At 48.7% G+C, this 17632-nt stretch overlaps 1 protein-coding gene and 1 non-coding gene across 2 annotated transcripts in view; one reads left to right on the top strand and one right to left on the bottom strand.

Moving 5' to 3' along the window:
- Positions 1 to 17632, bottom strand: part of NCKIPSD (NCK interacting protein with SH3 domain) — a 76914-nt gene that overhangs the window by 42282 nt on the left and 17000 nt on the right. The window contains exon 2 of the mRNA XM_029051467.2: positions 15 to 127. Coding sequence (XP_028907300.1) covers positions 15 to 127 — 113 coding nt within the window. The remainder of the gene's footprint in view (positions 1 to 14; positions 128 to 17632) is intronic.
- On the top strand, positions 6055 to 6192 carry LOC114807258. The gene has a single exon (XR_003755309.1). It is a non-coding gene; the product is annotated as a small nucleolar RNA SNORA7 (small nucleolar RNA).

Here is a 17632-nt window from a genome sequence, read left to right on the forward strand (position 1 = left end):
AGCTCAGTACTTACTGTAGGACGTCCCGCTGCTCCAGGTTATACTTGCCCCCATTCTTCATGGCGGCATTGTGGATGGCCTCTATGGCCCGATCGATGGATTGGAGGACCACATCCTGCTCCAGGACCTGGCGGGGGAAAACAAGGCAGGGGCTCAGTATGGCTGTACTCGCATATGTGCCCACTGCTTATGACAGGGGCGAGGGGTCACGAAAGGACATGGAAACAGATGTTCAGCTGGTCAGGAACTGCCCAGGGACCTGGGCACACAGAAGAAGCCCAGGTGGGTCAATAAAGATCTTCATAAAAATTAAGCCTTAAAAAGGTCTGAATTGCTGCAAGGTAACTGCTACTGGGGGAAGACAGTCAGAAGCAAATGGAGGCATCATAGGCCCCCCCCCGCTCCACAGTCCCACCAAGCCCCCAACACTGAAGCCCAGACCCATGATGACTCAGCTTTTCCCGTAGGGAGTATGACGAAGATCACACTAGAGGTGCAGCGTGGCTCACTGGAAAGAGCACGGGCTTTGGAGTCAGAGGTCATGGGTTCGAACCCCGGCTCTGCCACTTGCCAGCTGTGTGACTTTGGGCAAGTCACTTAACTTCTCGGTGCCTCAGTTCCCTCATCTGTAAAATGGGGATGAAGACTGTGAGCCCCACGTGGGACAACCTGATTCCTCTGTGTCTACCCCAGCGCTTAGAACAGTGCTCGGCACATAGTAAGCGCTTAACAAATACCAACATTATTATTATTATTATTATTATTAGAGGTACCACCCAAGTCTCTGGGCACATACCCCAGCCGAGTAGCTCCTTCCCTGAACACCGAGTGCACAGCCTGGCCCTTCGACATGCCAGAGCAACACCCCAGAAAGAAGGCAACCGCCCCATCCCACCCAGTGCACACCCTGGGGACCCAAAGGCCAGTTGATTTTTTCCTCACTTGTCCCAGCTTCCTTCCTGTAGAGGCAGAGTTGAAGGTGGGGGCGGTGGGTGACGGAAAGGGACAGCATTTAAAATCACTGATATGTCTACTCCAGATTCCCCAGGGTAACTTCTCCGGTAGCATTTGCTCTTTAAATCATGAGTATTTTAGTTTAGAGTTCTTGTTAAGCAATGCACTGTACGAAGTACTGGGTAGAGCCAAGACAATCAGGTTTGACTGTTCTTGTGCCACATGGGGCTCACGGTCTAAGGGGAAGGGAGGAAAGGTATTCAATTCCTATTTTACAGATGAGGAAACTGAGCCCAGGAAAGTTAAGTGACTTGTCCAAGGTCATACAGCAAGTGAGCTGAGCCGGGATTAGAACTCAGGCCCCCTGACTCTCAAGCTTAGATTCCTGGGTCGACAAGCCACTGTCAGCAGCCCCCCTCCCCATTCCCCCACAAGCTCAGATGGTTTCCGGCCCCCAGCAAAGTGCCTTGCACGACCACAGCCCCATGCAGGGTGAAAACATTTCTTCCATAGCCTCTCACTCCACATTCTGCCTGACAGGGAGCCCAAACCAGTGATCTGCACTTGTACTTTGCAAGTGCAAAGGCAGCCAAGTTCCCCTGAGCCACTCTGGATTCCACTGGGCCCAGTCTAGACTGGAAAATCCCCTGGGGGCACGTCTGCGCCCATCTGGGACAGATGTATCGGGTGGACCAACGATGACGACCGGATCCTCTAGGGCAGCCCCAGCCAGTGCCAGGAGGAGGCCACAGCTCTAAAGCAGGCAAGGGCCAAAATGAGACCGGAAACACCAATAAATCAGTCCGTTTGCTCTGCTCATCGCACCAGTAAACAACAGGAAGCAGGCTCGAGTCACTTGGCAGCCTTCCCCCCATGGGAGAGGCCTTCAACAGGAGATGATGCTCAAAAAATAAGATCTGGGTTTGAGCAAGTTCAAGGTGGCATCCTTCTGCTCTGCCTGGGACCTTGTCTCATGTAGGAGATGGCCCCCTCTCCCCTTCCTGGAGAAGAGATTCCCTTCTGATCAGTGAAATCACCCAAGCCTTCTGCAACCTTAATCTAGTTAACGACGACTAAGAAGTAGAGAAGCAGCGTGGCCTAGTGGATAGAGCATAGTCCTGGAAGTCAGAAGGACCTGGGTTCTAACTCCAGTTTTGCTACCTGTCTGCCACGTGACCTTGGGCACTTCACTTCTCTGTGCCTCAATTAATTCATCTGTAAAATAGAGATTAAGACTGTGAGCTCCATGCGGGACTTGGACTGTGTACAACCTGATTAACTGCTATCCCAGCACTTAGTACAGTGCCTGACACACAGTAAGTGCTTAACAAGTACCATTGGGAAAAAAAAAAAGTAGCCAAGAACCATTCCCTCCCCACTTGCTTAGCACTTAGTTGTGTACCGCTTAAGCACTTTTGGACATAACCTTATATTCTGTCATTTCCCCAACCTGTAATTTATTTTAATGTCTGCCTCCCTCTGTAAACTGCAAGCTTCTTGGGGGCAGGGATTGCTTCTACCAACTCCATTGTATTGTTCTTTCCCAAGTGCTCAGTACAGTGCTCTGCACTCAGTAAATGCTCAATAAATACCACTGATTGAGGTCTCGGGATTAGCACCCTTGGGCTGTGTGCACCATTCTGTCCAGTTTGCAGGACATCAGCAGGGAGGCATGACAGTACCAAACAGGTGGGTTCTTCTTCAGCCTGGCCTCTTCCAATTCTGCCCAGGCATTTTTTTTTTCCGTTAGAGCCCCAAATAGCTCTTAGAACCATTGGTTGGAAAAAAAAACAAAACCCAAACCCACAAATGACAAATCTTGCTCTCCTCTTCCCCACCCATTCTAACCATCCACCCTGAATATGCAATCATCGTATTTTTGGCCAAGAGGAACAGCTGGTGGATGAGAAAGAGACATTAGCTCCAGAGTCCATCAGGGATTAAGACTGTACAATTGGTGCCATTTCAAAATAACCCTAGCCTGTTAAAAATAATGCCAGCACCATTAGGGGTGGAGTGGTCAGTTCTGTGTCAGCCTCTATCTAGCAAAATTGCTTTGGGAAGGGGAGGGGTGAGGTTGAGGGGCGGATGGGGGCAAGGGGTACCCCTGAGCTTCCAGGAAGAGGTTCTGATGAAGAGTCAATCTCTGTGTAAGCATGGAAGAATTGGGATTTACGAGGGTTTAGAATGCGGGGAGAAGGCATGGTCTCTGCACGCAAGGACTTTAAAATCTGGAAAGGAAGAGATAAACGGCACTTGCCAAAGAACACTGAGACATGCAGACACAACACAAACAACTGAATGCAATTCATATTCACTCAGTTTTTTTTTTTTGGATGGCACTGTTAAGCGCTATGTGCCAGGCACTGTACTAAGTGCTGGGATAGACACAAGCTCATCAGGTTGGATACAGTCCATGTTCCACATAGAGCTCATAATCTTAATCCCCATTTTGCAGATGAGGTAACTGAGGCACAGAGAAGTTAAGTGACTTGCCCAAGGTCACACAGTTCTGCCATAACACTGCTTTCAAAACAAAGTATCGAGAAGCAGCATGGCCTAATGGAATGAGCCCGGGCAGGGGAGTCGGAGGACCTGGGTTTTAATCCTGGCTCCACCACTTGTCTGCTGTGTGTCCACGGGCAAATCATTTCACTTCTCTGCACCTCAGTTACCTCATCTGTAAAATGGGGATTAAAACTGTGAGCCCCACATGGGACATGGACTGTGTCCAACTTGAATAGCTTGCATATACCCCAGAGCTTAATACAGTGCCTGCCACATAGTAATAATAATAATAATGTTGGTATTTGTTAAGCGCTTACTATGTGCCGAGCACTGTTCTAAGCGCTGGGATAGACACAGGGGAATCAGGTTGTCCCACGTGGGGTTCACAGTCTTCATCCCCATTTTACAGATGAGGTAATTGAGGCACCGAGAAGTGAAGTGACTTGCCCAAAGTCACACAGCTGACAAGTGGCCGAGCCAGGATTCGAACCCATGACCTCTGACTCCAAAGCCCGTGCTCTTTCCACTGAGCCACGCTGCTTCTAAGTAAGCAGTTAAATATCAATTTAAAAGAAAGTTTGGCTAAAATGCAATTAGGGAGATGGGGAACATTCTTTCAACAACATGAGCTTGTTTAGGCTCGGCGTGCCATGTAGCAAAACAACTGCTTGTGCGCATGTGCGCAGCATTAAAGTCGTTCAGGTTTTCCTGAATGCAAGGTTTTGCAAAGATATGATGATAATAGTAATAGTAACTACTATGGTTTTTGTTAAGTACTTACTAGGTGCAAAGCACTGTACTAAGTGCTGGGATAGGTAAAATATAAGCAGATCGGGCACAGTCCCTGTCCCACATGGGGCTCACAGCCTAAGAGGGAGGGAGAACAGGTGTTTTATCCCCATTTTACAGATGAGGTAACTGAGACCCTGAAAAGTGAAATGACTTGGCCAAGGTCACACAGCAGACAGCAGATCTGGGATTAGAACCCGGGTCCTTTGACTCCCAGGTCTGAGCCCTTTCAATTAGGCCAGGCTGCTTCCCTCATACTAGAAGAGAACTGGGCATACCTATATGTAGAACCCTGTAAAGGCTGAAAAGCACAGCTCAGTGGAAAGAGCCCGGGCTTGGGAGTCAGAGGTCATGGGTTCTAATCCGGGCTCCACCGCTTGTCAGCTGTGTGACTTTAGGCAAGTCACTTAACTTCTTTGTGCCTCAGTTACCTCATCTGTAAAATGGGGATTAAAACTGTGAGCCCCACATGGGACAACCTGATCACCTTGTATCCCCTCCAGTGCTTTAAATAGTGCTTTGCACATAGTAAGTGCTTAACAAATGCCATCATTATTATTAACCTGCCCTAGTCTGCCCTAGGTAGATGGGCTGGGACATAATTATTATCATCATTATATTTACTGAGTACCTATATGTCAAAGTACTAGCCTAAATGCCAGGGTAGATATAACATTATCAGATCAAATACAGTCCCTGTCCCACATGGACTCACAATCTAAAAGGGAGGGAGAGCGGGCATCTTATCCCTATTTTGCAAATGAGGAAACTGAGGCACTAAAAGGTTAAGTGACTTGTCCAAGGTCACAAGGCAGGCCAGTGGCAGGGCTGGGCCTTGAAGCCAGGTCTTCTTGATTTCTGGCTCCCAGCCTCCTCCCACTAGCTCTTGAACCACCATGTACTCATGAAAAGCTTTTCATGAGTGGTCGCATAGGTTGCGTTGCATCTCTCCCTGATCAGGATTGAAACTCCCCAAATTGGGATGGAAAAGGCTGTAGAGAGCATGGGGGCCTCCATTCCTAGCCTGTACTCAGCCAGCTTCAATTCTGTCCCAACTCAACCTCGAGGTTGGGATCCACAGAACAAAGAGGCTGCCCTTAGGCTATGCAGGGCTCTATATACTGATGCAACCTTGAGCTAACTAGTGTTTATAAAATTCCCAAAGCACTTGCATAATGAGTGCTCGTTACATCCAATGAATCCCATGTCCTTGTAATACAATAGTATTTTGGTTTCCTCGCTCTATGGAGCTTGCTTTTACAGAGGTTTCATTTCATCTGCAGTACACATAATACCCACTTGAATGGAGTGGACTGTGCAGTTGGAAATGCAAATGGGGTTTGATTTGCTTTTATTCTTTCTACTAAAAGACTCTCTCTGAACATAAGCTCATTATGGGCAGGGAACGTGACTGCTGAGTTCTCTGTATTCTCCCAAGCACTTAGAACAGTGTTCTGCACTTATTAAGGGCTCAATAAATACTACTGATTGATTGATAACACATAGGTAGCTAGGATTCCACGGTAAACTGCTTGATAAAAGCCCAGAAGAAATAATAGCAGCTGTCCACTAGCGGATACAGTGGATCAGTCTCAACCAATCAATCAATGGCATTTATCGAGTGCTAACTGTGTGCAGAGCACTGGACGAAGCGCTTGGAATGGCACGATATGACAGAGTGGGTAGACACAATCCCTGCCAACAAGGGGTGGGGGCAGGGGGACAGGCCAATAGGGGGAGGCAGACAAAATAAATTCTGGGTTGAGGAAAGAGTAGAGCATAAGGATATTTACATAAGTGCGGCACCTCTCAGGGTCGCACCTGGAGAGTTTCCAGTATTCTACCAGTCTCGACTACAGGAGAGAGAGTCAAGCGGAGGCCCACCCATTCCATTCCTAGCTTGGCCAGTGCCTAGCGAGTGGCAGGCCATCTGCTACAAGTCAAAACTCCCCTGTGCTGGGCAACAGCAGCATGGGAGAGAGTCCAGGATTGAGACTCAGGTTTACTGTGCGGAAGGAGGCAGTGGTAAACCGCTTCTGCATTTTTACCAATAAAACTCTCTGGATCCACTGCCAGAACGATTGCAGATGGAGATGGGACATTCTGGGAGAGATGTGTCCATGGCGTCGCTATGGGTCGGACCCGACTCGACAGCATAAGACAACAACATAAGTGTGGTGGGGCTGGGGTGAGTTGTGGTATGCAGACACCATTCATTCATTCCTTCACTTGTATTTATTGAGCACTTACTGTGTGCACAGCACTGTACTAAGCACTTGGGAAAGTACAATACAACAAACAGACACATTCCCTGCCTACAATGAGCTTACAGTCTGGGGGTGGAGGGAGACAGGCATCAGTACAAATAAAATAATTTACAGATATATACACATAAGTGTTATGGGGCTGGAAAGGGGGAAGAACAGAAGGAGCAAGTCAAGGTGACGCAGAAGGGTGTGGGAGAAGAGGTAAAGAGGGGCTTAGTCTGGGAAGGCCTCCTGGAGGAGATGCACCCTCGATTAGGGTTGGCAGGGAGGGGAGAGTAATTGTCTGTCAGACAGTAATTGACAGCATCTCTGTCCCACATGGCCTTCTTAGTCTAAGGAGGGAGAATACCCACTTTATGGAGGTCCTCAGTCCCCACTGACAGAAGGATTCTTGGCTAGGGAGATCATTATGAATAGAGAGAGAGTTTCCTTCCATTAACTCAATTCATTCTGGGCACTGATGATCATTGAGGCATCTCAGCCAGAAGTCGTGTGTCCTAGCAGAAAGAGCACAGACCTGGGAGTCAGAGGACCTGGGTTCTAATTCCAGTTTTACCACATGTCTGCTGTGTGACCTTGGGTAAGTTACTTCACTTCTCTGTGTCTCAGTTTCCTCATCTGTAAAATGGGGATTAAATCCTACTCTCTCAACTAGACTGAGCACCCCATCCGGGACAGGGACTATGTCGGACCTGATTAACTTGCTATCTGCCCCAGTGCTTAGAATAGTGCTTGGCACACAGGAAGTGCTTAAGAAATACCATTATTATTATTATTATTATTCCCACTCTTCACTCCTCCTAAGCTCACCATTTTACTGGGCCTCATTCTTCCTCCTTCCTTACGCCCTTCCTCCTATCTGGAATTTGCTCCCCCTTCAAATCAGCCAGACCATTTCTCCTCCCTACCAATCAATCAACGGCATTGACTGATTGTTTAGTGGGTGCTGGGTACTATACTAAGCACTTGGGAGAGGACATTACAGAGTTGTTAGACATATACCCAGCCCAAATCGAGTTAACCATTAAAGCCATAACCATCATTTCTGAAAATCCACCTTCTCTGAGATCATAAACTCCTTGAGGGCAGGGCAGGTCAACTGTATTGTACTCTCTCAGGTGCTTAGTACTGTGCTCTGAATACAGTAGGCACTCAAATTCCACCGATTGATTGACAGCATTGTGTCTCAAGATGGCTACTGATGACGCTCCCTTTTAAGGAGATTCACGTAATGTCACATGTTTGCCTGGCACAGAATGTAATGTAACGGTGTCATTTCCCAGAAAATGTGGTTTTTACACAATCCTAGAGTGCCCCTATAATCCGGGGGCACCCCTGTACCCTCTACTTGCTCTAGAAGCTTTATGTTCCCTTCCCAGCTCAGTGTAACGTCTGGTGCCGCATCTGACCTGTGGAATTCAGCAGCTGGGGAGAGGGGAGGTTCGGCATCCAAAATGAAAACAAAACAAAATAACCCAGACATAAAAGCATTTCTATTCCATATTGGAATTGGACAGAGGGACATGCCAGCTGAAAACTGGCAACTTGCCACTCACCTCGAAGATGAGGAGCTTCTCCCCTGCAAAAAGGATCCTTTTCCTGATTTTAAGAGACACAACTAATAAAGGGCTGGGCAATGTCCAGAGATTAAAATTTCTAGTTTGCTACAAGAAAAAAATCAGTTTTCTGGCACACAGAAGAAATCAGTCCAAAAATCACATTACATCAGATAACCGGCATTTAGGGCCTACGCCTAGAGTCAACTTCAGACACCAGGCTGCCCTGAGGCAAAGGAAAATTGGCCTTCCCAGCCCCAAACTCATCACTGCCCTGGTGGCTGCCCCTCAACTGAGCTTGAGGCAGAGGCCATCTTTGAGAGGATCCAAAGTGGGGGCCATCTTTGAAAGGAGTTATGTGAGGAGGTCCTGTGTGGTCCATCTTGCCGCGCCCTGAGGTAACCCAGCTGACCCCTCACCTTGCTGTCAGTACATTTTTCATTTAAAACAAGACCTGTCTGGCAGCTGCCACCTAAATTCCCATGTCTTCTTACGAAAGAGTGTCTCCCAGGCACCCAGTTCAGTGTCTGGAACTTGGGCATCAGAACTTTTCCCTCTATTTTAGGCTGGAAATGTTTGAAAATTATGTCCAACTCCTCCAAACCCAAGCTGGGCTCCTCCATGAAGGATGCCTCACGTCAATAGTAATCCACACCGATCCCAAACAGTCTTGGGAGATGAAGTGAAATTTCAAGCAAGTGCTTTGAAACAGAGAGGCAGTGAGAGAAATAATCATACTAGTCCTAGAAACCAGCCTCAAGGTAATGCTGGGAATGCAGATGGGAAAAGCCTGAGGCCAGACACGGCTGCTCAAGAGACTGTCGAAGATAATAATAATAATTATGGCATTTGTTAAACGCTTACCATGCGTCAAACACTCCTTCTAACCACTGGGATAGATAGAAGGTATTCAGGTCGGACACAGTCCATGTCCCACATGGGGCTCACAGTCTTAATCCCCATTTTACAGATTTTAGATTTTACTGAGGCATAGAGAAGTGAAGTGAATTGCTCAAGGTCACAAAGCAGACAAGTGGCATAACCAGGATTAGAACCCACATCCTCTGACTTCCCTGTGCCTGTCAAGTCTCCCACTAGCCCTGGAATCAGAAACCCCGGAACGGGTCGATGACATCTTCAAGAAGGTTCTCCAACTTAATTAGGATAACATATTAAAAGGCCAGCATTTATTTTTTTTTAAAGAATCAATAACGATGAAGCAGGGCCAGGCCAAACCTCATTAGTTAAGAGCACTAAGCTTCCAGGAACTCCACTTCCTTGATACCTATGGAGGGGAAAAAAAAATAGCCTCCCAGTTTCACTCGCTTTGATTCTGCGAAGCTCAGGAAAATCCCCTGGCTTGTGCATTGAGTTAAGAATTTTCACGCTTATCTTTCTCATTTGAGGGAAAAATTTTAATGCAACTGTTCCTTTCACGTGCTAATCCACCCAGAAGCTGACTTGGGTTAGTAGACGCTTTAAAAAATATTTCACTTAATTGGGATGTTCTTTGATGTTGAAGCTACTTTTGACTTCCTTGAAAAATTGAGTTTGGATGACCCACACTGCCCTTCTAATGTATAAGAACTTTTCTAAAGAAGGGCTCCTCCGCACAAGAAGGAGGACCCAATTTGCTTGTATTCACCCCAGTGCCTAGCACAGTGTCTGTCACGTAGTTAGTTCTTGACAAATATCATTAAAAAGTAAAAACAACACATTTCTGGACACTCACAGAGCTCCAGAGGAAAAGTTCTGCACATCCCCCTTGTTGCTGAGGGTAGGGGTTCAGACTGGGATTTGTGGAATTACCTGTTTGAGGTTCAAGATCCTGACTGGGGGGAATCTATCCATTTTGAAACTGCAACGTTCCATTTGCAATCCCTTGTGCCATTCCACCTCCCAGAGATCACTTGCAACACAACCCGGAAACAAAACCCTCCAGTTCTTGGCGGTTGCCACGGCTTGTTTGCACGCTGGGGCTGCAGCATTTGCAGGGAGGGAAGGGTGCACCCGAACGCCGGTGAACATGAGAAATTCAAGGAATGTAAAATTTGGGGAAATTTCCAAAAGAAATTCCCCTCTACCCCAAAGAAAAAGGGCCGAGTCCCGTTCCCTTGTGCTTTGTCTGTTCTTTGTAAGGAAAACCATAAAATGACCCAATCGCATCAAGAGTGCCTCAGGCACCAGGGAGGGATTGAAAGCTGCAGCTCAGACCTGAAAATGCCCAGGCCTGCTCCACCTAAGCCAGGGAGGGCCACCTTGTTGCTTGTGGAGGGGGCCCTTTCACAGCTGATTTTGGCATCAGCCTTACCTTCTAAACCCAGCTCCCAGGGTCCAGGCTCAACACACAGGAACCTGTTCTCCTTGCTCTCCTCAGGCTTGGGCTCTGGGACAGAGAGGTGAGTCCCACACTATCTCTAACATGGAGCCCTGTACAGAGAGCCTTTGATGCCAAGGGGCCTGGGAGTCAGAAGGTCATGGATTCTAATCCTGGCTCCGCCACTTGTCTGCTGTGTGACCTTGGGCAATTCGCTTCACTGGGCCTCAGTTATCTCATCTGTTAAATGGGGGTTGAGATGGTGATCCCCACAAGGGACAGGAACTGTGTCCAACTCGATTTGCTTGTATCCACCCCAGCGCTTAGTACAGTGTCTGGCACGAATGCCATCATTATTGTTACCCCCAGACTGTCGTGGTGGTCTTCTCCCACCAGCTCCTTCCCACCCTTGTCTTCAAACGGTGATCTGGGTTGAGCTTTGCCGTGGTGTGGGGAAGGAGATTCAAGCCACGATGTTGCCCCTCTGGTCCAAGGTGACCCCACAACACAGAGAAGGGGCTTCCACCTGCTGACCTAGTCCCTCCCCTCCCCTTGTCCCCTCTTGTCTGCAGCACCCACTGAGGGCCTGAGCCACTGCTGTTCCGGGGTGCCTCCGTGGGGTTCGGCAGGGGTCTCCCCGTGCCCGCACGCAGTGCCTCCCACCCCCTACGTGTCCTGTCAGACCGCCATCCTAGCCGCTGTCAGACCAGTTCCAGAGGCCCAGGACTGGCGGCACACCCTCCCCCAGTAACCAACACCGGGGTGTTGCGCACGTCCCCGAGCTCCAGAATCCAGGCCGCAGTGGCTCCTGAAGCCGCTGCAGGACACCTCTGACTCCCATCCTGTCACAGCTTGGGATTGCCCCTAGTGCCCTGTGTTTCCCCAATGCCTTGGCCCCACCTCTGGCCACATGGCTCCAAGGTGGCGGACCGGACCACGAGATGGAGATCAACAGACCGTTGGAGGAGGAACTAAGAGCGATGAATGGAGACGACTGGAAACGAGGGTGGTTCGTGCTCAACCACCAACAAGAAGCTGTGGAACCCAACGGCCAGCACGGGGACTAATGAGGGGTCGCTCCTGTGGGAGCATCTTCGGCAGGACCAAGGGGAGCTGCTCGCATCAGCTCGGGATAGGCTTATACAAATGAAAGACGTGCTTAAACCCTGCCCGTGTAAATGGCCCACACTCAGCATATGGATGGTTCAGCAGCTGGTTCAGCCCTCCTGGAAGGGAGTGGGAATAAAGGTGCCTGATTTGGAGCAAGCTGTGGTCTCTGTGTTCTCTACGCTAGACCTCACTAGGAGTGGTAGCAGAACCCATATATGCAAATATACAGAAGCATTTAGAGAAGCAGCATGGCTCAGTGGAAACAGCCCGGGCTTTGGAGTCAGAGGTCACGGGTTTGAATGCCGGCTCTGCCACCTGTCAGCTGTGTGACTGTGGGCAAGTCACTTCACTTCTCTGTGCCTCAGTTCCCTCATCTGTAAAATGGGGATGAAGACTGTGAGCCCCACGTGGGACAACCTGATTCCCCTGTGTCTACCCCAGCGCTTAGAACAGTGCTCTGCACATAGTAAGCACTTAAATACCAACATTATTAAATATACCACAGATTTGCACAGCACAGCAAGCACACGTCTGCATTGCTATCCAGCCCCAAGACCCTCTGAAAGGAATGCTGCCCCTCTCAGACCCACCCATACACACACAGGGACACATAAAACTGGGCTGGAAAAGAAACAGTGGCCACAAAGACACAGACTTGGCTGTGTACCCCTTAAGGACTTTGATACTCACTCTAGCTCCACAGCACGAAATGCAAATATTTTTATATTCTACTATTTCCCTTATATCCGTAGTTTAATGTCTGTCTCCCCCATAAACAATGAGCTCATTATGGAGAGGGATTGTATCTACCAACTCTGGTGTGTTGCACTTTCCCAAGCATTTAGTACTGTGCTCAGCACATAGTACGCACTTAATAAATATCACTGACTGATTCACTGATTGGATGGAAACACACTTTCACAGATGTCTCAGTCTGGGGCACACAGACATGAGAGAAGACACTTGAGGGCAGGGCCCGTGCCGTTTACTCCATGGTATGTTCCCAAACGTTTCAGCCTGTGCTGTACGCTAGGCGCTCAATAAATGCCGATACGATGACCACATCAGGTGATGCGATGTGGAAACACAGACCTACAGGAATGCTTTCCCACAGAGAAGGGACAGCTTTAGGAATACAAGGCCAGGGGACTGCAGCGGAAAAATGTCCTAGAAATACAAAAAGTAGACCCAAGAGAACTGAAACTAGACATTCCCAGGCTAGATTCTCCCCCTCCTCGAGAGACTTATTCTATGGCAGTGGTTTCTCTCCACAACCTGCTTGCAACTGGGATCAATTGTATTACTGAGCATTCACTGTGTGCAAAGCACTGCACTAAGTGCTTGGGAGAGTACATTGTAACAATATAACTGAGTTGGTAGACAAGTTCCCTACCCACAGTGAGCTTACAGTATAAATGGGGAGACAGACAATAATATAAATAAATTATGGATATGTAAGTGCTGTGGAGCTGAGGGAGGGGTGAATAAAGGGAGAAATCAGGGCGACGTAGAAGGGAGTGGGAGAAGAGGAAATGAGGGTTTAGTCAGGGAAGTCCGCCTAGAGGAGATGTGCCTTTAATAAGGCTTTGAAGGTGGGGAGAGTAATTGTCTGACGGACATGAAGAGGGAGGGTGCTCCAAGCCAGAGGCAGGACATGGGTGAGAGGTCGGGGGGTAGATAGATGAGATCAAGGTAGAGTGAGTAGGTTGGCATTAGAGGAGCAAAGTGTGTGGGCTGGGTTGTAGTAGGAGAACAACAAGGTGAGGTAGGAGTGGGCAAAGTGATTGAGTGCTTTAAAGCCAATGGTAAGGAATTTTTGTCTGATGCAGAGGTGGATGGACAGCCACTGGAGATTCTCGAGGATTGGGGGAACATGGACTGAACATTTTAGCAGAAAAATGATCAGGGCAGCAGAGAGAAGCAGCGTGGCTCAGTGGAAAGAGCACGGGCTTGATGAGAGTCCGAGGTCATGAGTTCGAATCCCGGCTCTGCCACTTTTCAGCTGTGTGACTATGGGCAAGTCACTTAACTTCTCTGTGCCTCAGTTACCTCATCTGTAAAATGGGGATTAACTGTGAGCCTCACGTGGGACAACCTGATGACCCTGTATCTACCCCAGCGCTTAGAACAGTGCTCGGCACATAGTAAGCGCTTAACAAATACCAACATTATTATTAAGTATGGACTGGAGTGGGAGACAAGAGGCAGGGAGATCAGTGAGGAGGCTGATGCACTAATCAAGGTGGGATAGGATAAGGGGTTGGATTAACGTGGTTGCAGTTTGGATGGATAGGAAAAAAACAGATTTTAGTAATGTTGTGAAAGTTGAACTGGCAGGATTTAGTGATAGACTGAATATGTGGATTGAACGAGAGAGATGAATGAAGGATAATGCCAAGGCTATGAGCTTGTGAGACAGGAAGGATGGTGGTACTGCCTACAGTGATGGAAAAACCAGGGGGAGGCCAGGGTTTGGGTGGAAAGATGAGTTCTGGGAGACTGTAAGCTCACTGCAGTCAGGGAATGTGTTTATCAACTATTGTATTGCACTCTCTTAAGTACCTAGCACAGTTACCTGCACACAATAAGCACACAAATACTGATGACAAAGAGGAGAGACTTGCCCACTGACTCCAAGCCCTGTTTGGAGGCCCAAGGTTTCAGAAAAGAGGAAGGCAACAGGAGCGCTCCCCCTTCCCCCACCCCTGCCCCAGAAACACCAGAGGACGTTGGACTCTGCAGCTCAGCAGGACTCCCACAGAGGCTAGACTCTGAGTCGCAGCTGGGCGATGAGCTCACAAACAACAAGAAAGGTTCCTGTGTCTTCTCCTGATCAGCAGCTCTGAGCCTCTTCTCCAACAGTGTTCTCACTTGGAACTTCCCTGGCAGCCAGCAACACAGTTTCCGCTATTGGGACCTCATCCCCCTGGAACTGAGCTACTCTGCAGGACAATAACCACCTGCTCACATTTTACCCTCCAGGTTATGGATGCGCTGAAACATTCTGGTGGGAAGGAAGCAGGATTGCCCAGCAACAGCACTTACTGAGCCCTTGCTGCTTGTAAAGCATGGTTCTGGGGATGGGGGTTGGGCTGCAGAGGAAATAAAAGTCTCAATCCCTGCTCTCTAGGAGCTTGTAGCCTAACGGGGAAAGGCAGAAAACAAATACAGTCCGTTCTCCCCACATCGCATGTTTTCATGACACGTTTCGGAAAGAACGCCACTGCAGAATTAGAAACGTTCTTCCGGCAATGGGCATCTACGGAGATTGAACGTGGTCATGGTGGTGCACACATACACAGCATAGGTCACAGCATTTTATAATACAAGTTTTCCTTAATGCGGGTATTCGTCGGGATCGTAAGGACCTGACAGTACACAAATCCCAGTGTCTGCTGTTTTTTCTCAAATGTTAACCTTCTTCAGTCTCTGCACCTATCTCTATCCCCCACTCTGCCTTAGTTCCTGGTCCTCCCTCCTCCATGGGCCGGCAGACCACAGCACCCAGCAAGAGTGGCAGCTGTGGTGCCATTGTGTCTACAATGAAGTCTCCCTGGCACCCACAGGGATAACCTCACATGTACAGTCTTGTGGCCCTCCCACTCCACCCCCAGTCACCTGTTGGACAGGACATCAGCCCCTCACACTGGGACTGGGCTCAGGCCCCAGATTTTCAGTCTGTGCAGGTCTGTGCAGGAATCTATTTCCACGCATTTTCTCAGTAACCCTGCAACATCCACGTTAAATATAGCAGGAACCCAGGGAGGCACAGGCTGAGCTTTGGAGAACACTGGTAAAGGGAGTGTGAATTGGGATCATGGAGTAATGGGGAAAGGAAGGATCAGAGAGATAAGAGAAAATGGTGTGGCTTAGTGGAAAGAGCTGGGCTTTGGGAATCCGGGGACCTGGGCTCTAATCCCGGCTCCGCCACTTGCCTGCTGCATCATCTTGGGCAAGTCGCTTCTCTTTTCTGGGCCTGTTTCCTCCTCTGTAAAAGGGGGATTCAATACCTGTTCTCCCTCAGACTGAGAGCCCCAGGTGGAACAGGGACTGTTTCCAACTTGATTATCTTGTTGCTATCCCAGCACTTAGTCAGTGCTTGGCACGTAGTTAGCACTTGACAAATACTACACTTATTACTTTTGTTATTATTACTAGGTCCTGAACAAGGATGACAACCACCTACACTGAAGAAGCCTGCCAGGATAAACTGCATGTGCAGGGCCAAGCCACTCAGTTGTCTCAAGTTCCTTTCAGCCACTTACTAGACCATTAACACAGCATCTTAATATCAGGTTTCTGTGCTTGAGTGGTCTCACTTGACTAGACTGGGAAGCTGAAACAATTTACCTTGGTGTTTTTCTTTGCATCAACGGCCTCCCAAATCCCTCACCCTAGCCTGGCTGGCAAGGAATAGGGTCACCCTTTGACCACCAGATAACCACCAATTCCAACAGAAAGTGCCACAGTCTCAGCAGGAGGTCTTCCTTTTCTGGGCACAAGGGTAAGAGTTGTGACGAAAGTCTCCCCCCCACAAGATGGTGCCTGGTGCTTGTCAAATCTGGGTCATGGAACCCAGCGCGACCTCCCATTCTCTGAAGTCTCATTTCCTCACAAACTTGCTAACACCTCCACTGTGGAGTGAGGCTATTTGTATTTCTCTTCTTCTAATAATACCCCTTCTAGAACTGATCTTGACTAGACTGGCAGTTCTGCTGCAGAATACATAATCTTGGCTGGGAATGACATGGAGCTTTAAATCCTTCCCCAGGGAGGGAGGGAAGAAATGTTATTAAAAATTCCTTTTGTTTACTTCAGAGCTGGACAGGGAGGGAAATGATGAGAGGCAGGACCCCCGCAACTTAATGTTGCCTACAGATCAACTGGGCCTTTTTACATGTCAGCCCTGACCCATGAAATGCATGCCATTGCCTCTCCTTTCCATGTGGCTGGGAAGAAAGATAAGAGATTCCGGTCGGACACCACTGTGAACAGAGCTTGCTTGGCCTCTCTTGAGGCAGAGGTTTTTACTCAAAACTTCCCACCTCTCTCCTTCTATCCACCTCCCCAGGGAAGTTGCTCATAGGGGGAGAAAGGTGAGGTTGGGTGCGGGGTGGGGAGAGGGAGGGAGAAAAGGCACAGACCTAGTCTCTCTTTGTTCAATGCTACATGGTCCCTAAACCCAGTGACCTAGTAAAAATAAATCGCTTTAGTCATGAGCACAGATGAACAGGAGAAGAAAATGGGCTATCGGAACTGAGGGATGGCAATAGTTTGGAGTTGGAGGACTATCGGGACCAAAAGAGGTCCATGGAGCAAGTAGCTATGGGATGTGGAGAAATAGCAATCAGGGTAGACAGTGTACAAGGAGGCCTGGACAAAGAAGCCCAGAGGGTTCTTCAGAACCGTGGGATCAGCCATCTTTGACCTGTGTTCCAGAGAGGGCCCACCAACTTCAACATTGCTACTCCAGGGTTCCCCGCCGCTTTCTTCCATTCAGCCACATTTCCTATTCTCCTCCACAGCTCAGATGGCAAGGCAATGGTCATGGCTGGCTGAGTCCTAACAAGTCCCTGTCACTTTAGGCTCATGCTGACCCTTCCATTCAATTACCACTGGGGAGGCTGGGGGGGGGGGGGGAGCATTGTGTGGGGAAAAGAGAGATAAATTGCCGATGCCTAATCTAGCAGGTTTAGAAACCTCCCCCCCCTTCGGTGGAGAGGTGTCAATGGGCCTGTAAATAAGAAGGACCTGGGTTCTAATCCTGACTCCGCCACTTGTCTATGAGACCTTGGGCAAGTCACGTAACTTTTCTGGGCCTCAGTTACCTCATCTGCAAAAATGGGGATTGAGACTGTGAGGCCCATTTGAAACAAGGACTGTGTCCAACTTAACTCTCTTGTATCTACCTCCAGCACTAATAACGCTGTCTGGCACATTATAAGTGCTTAACAAATACCGTTAAAAAAAAAATGGGGCATCTGCCAGCAGAAGTAGATAGTTCCCTGATACTCCTTCCCACCAGTTGTCTGTACTGAAGGTCCACTGTAGGCAGAGCACTGAACTAGGGACTGTGGGATGTGACAAAACAACAAGACAGTTTTGAGGACCTTAAAGGGAGTCTAAGTGGG

This window comes from Ornithorhynchus anatinus, chromosome X1 (assembly GCF_004115215.2).
Source record: "Ornithorhynchus anatinus isolate Pmale09 chromosome X1, mOrnAna1.pri.v4, whole genome shotgun sequence".
NCBI lineage: Eukaryota > Metazoa > Chordata > Mammalia > Monotremata > Ornithorhynchidae > Ornithorhynchus > Ornithorhynchus anatinus.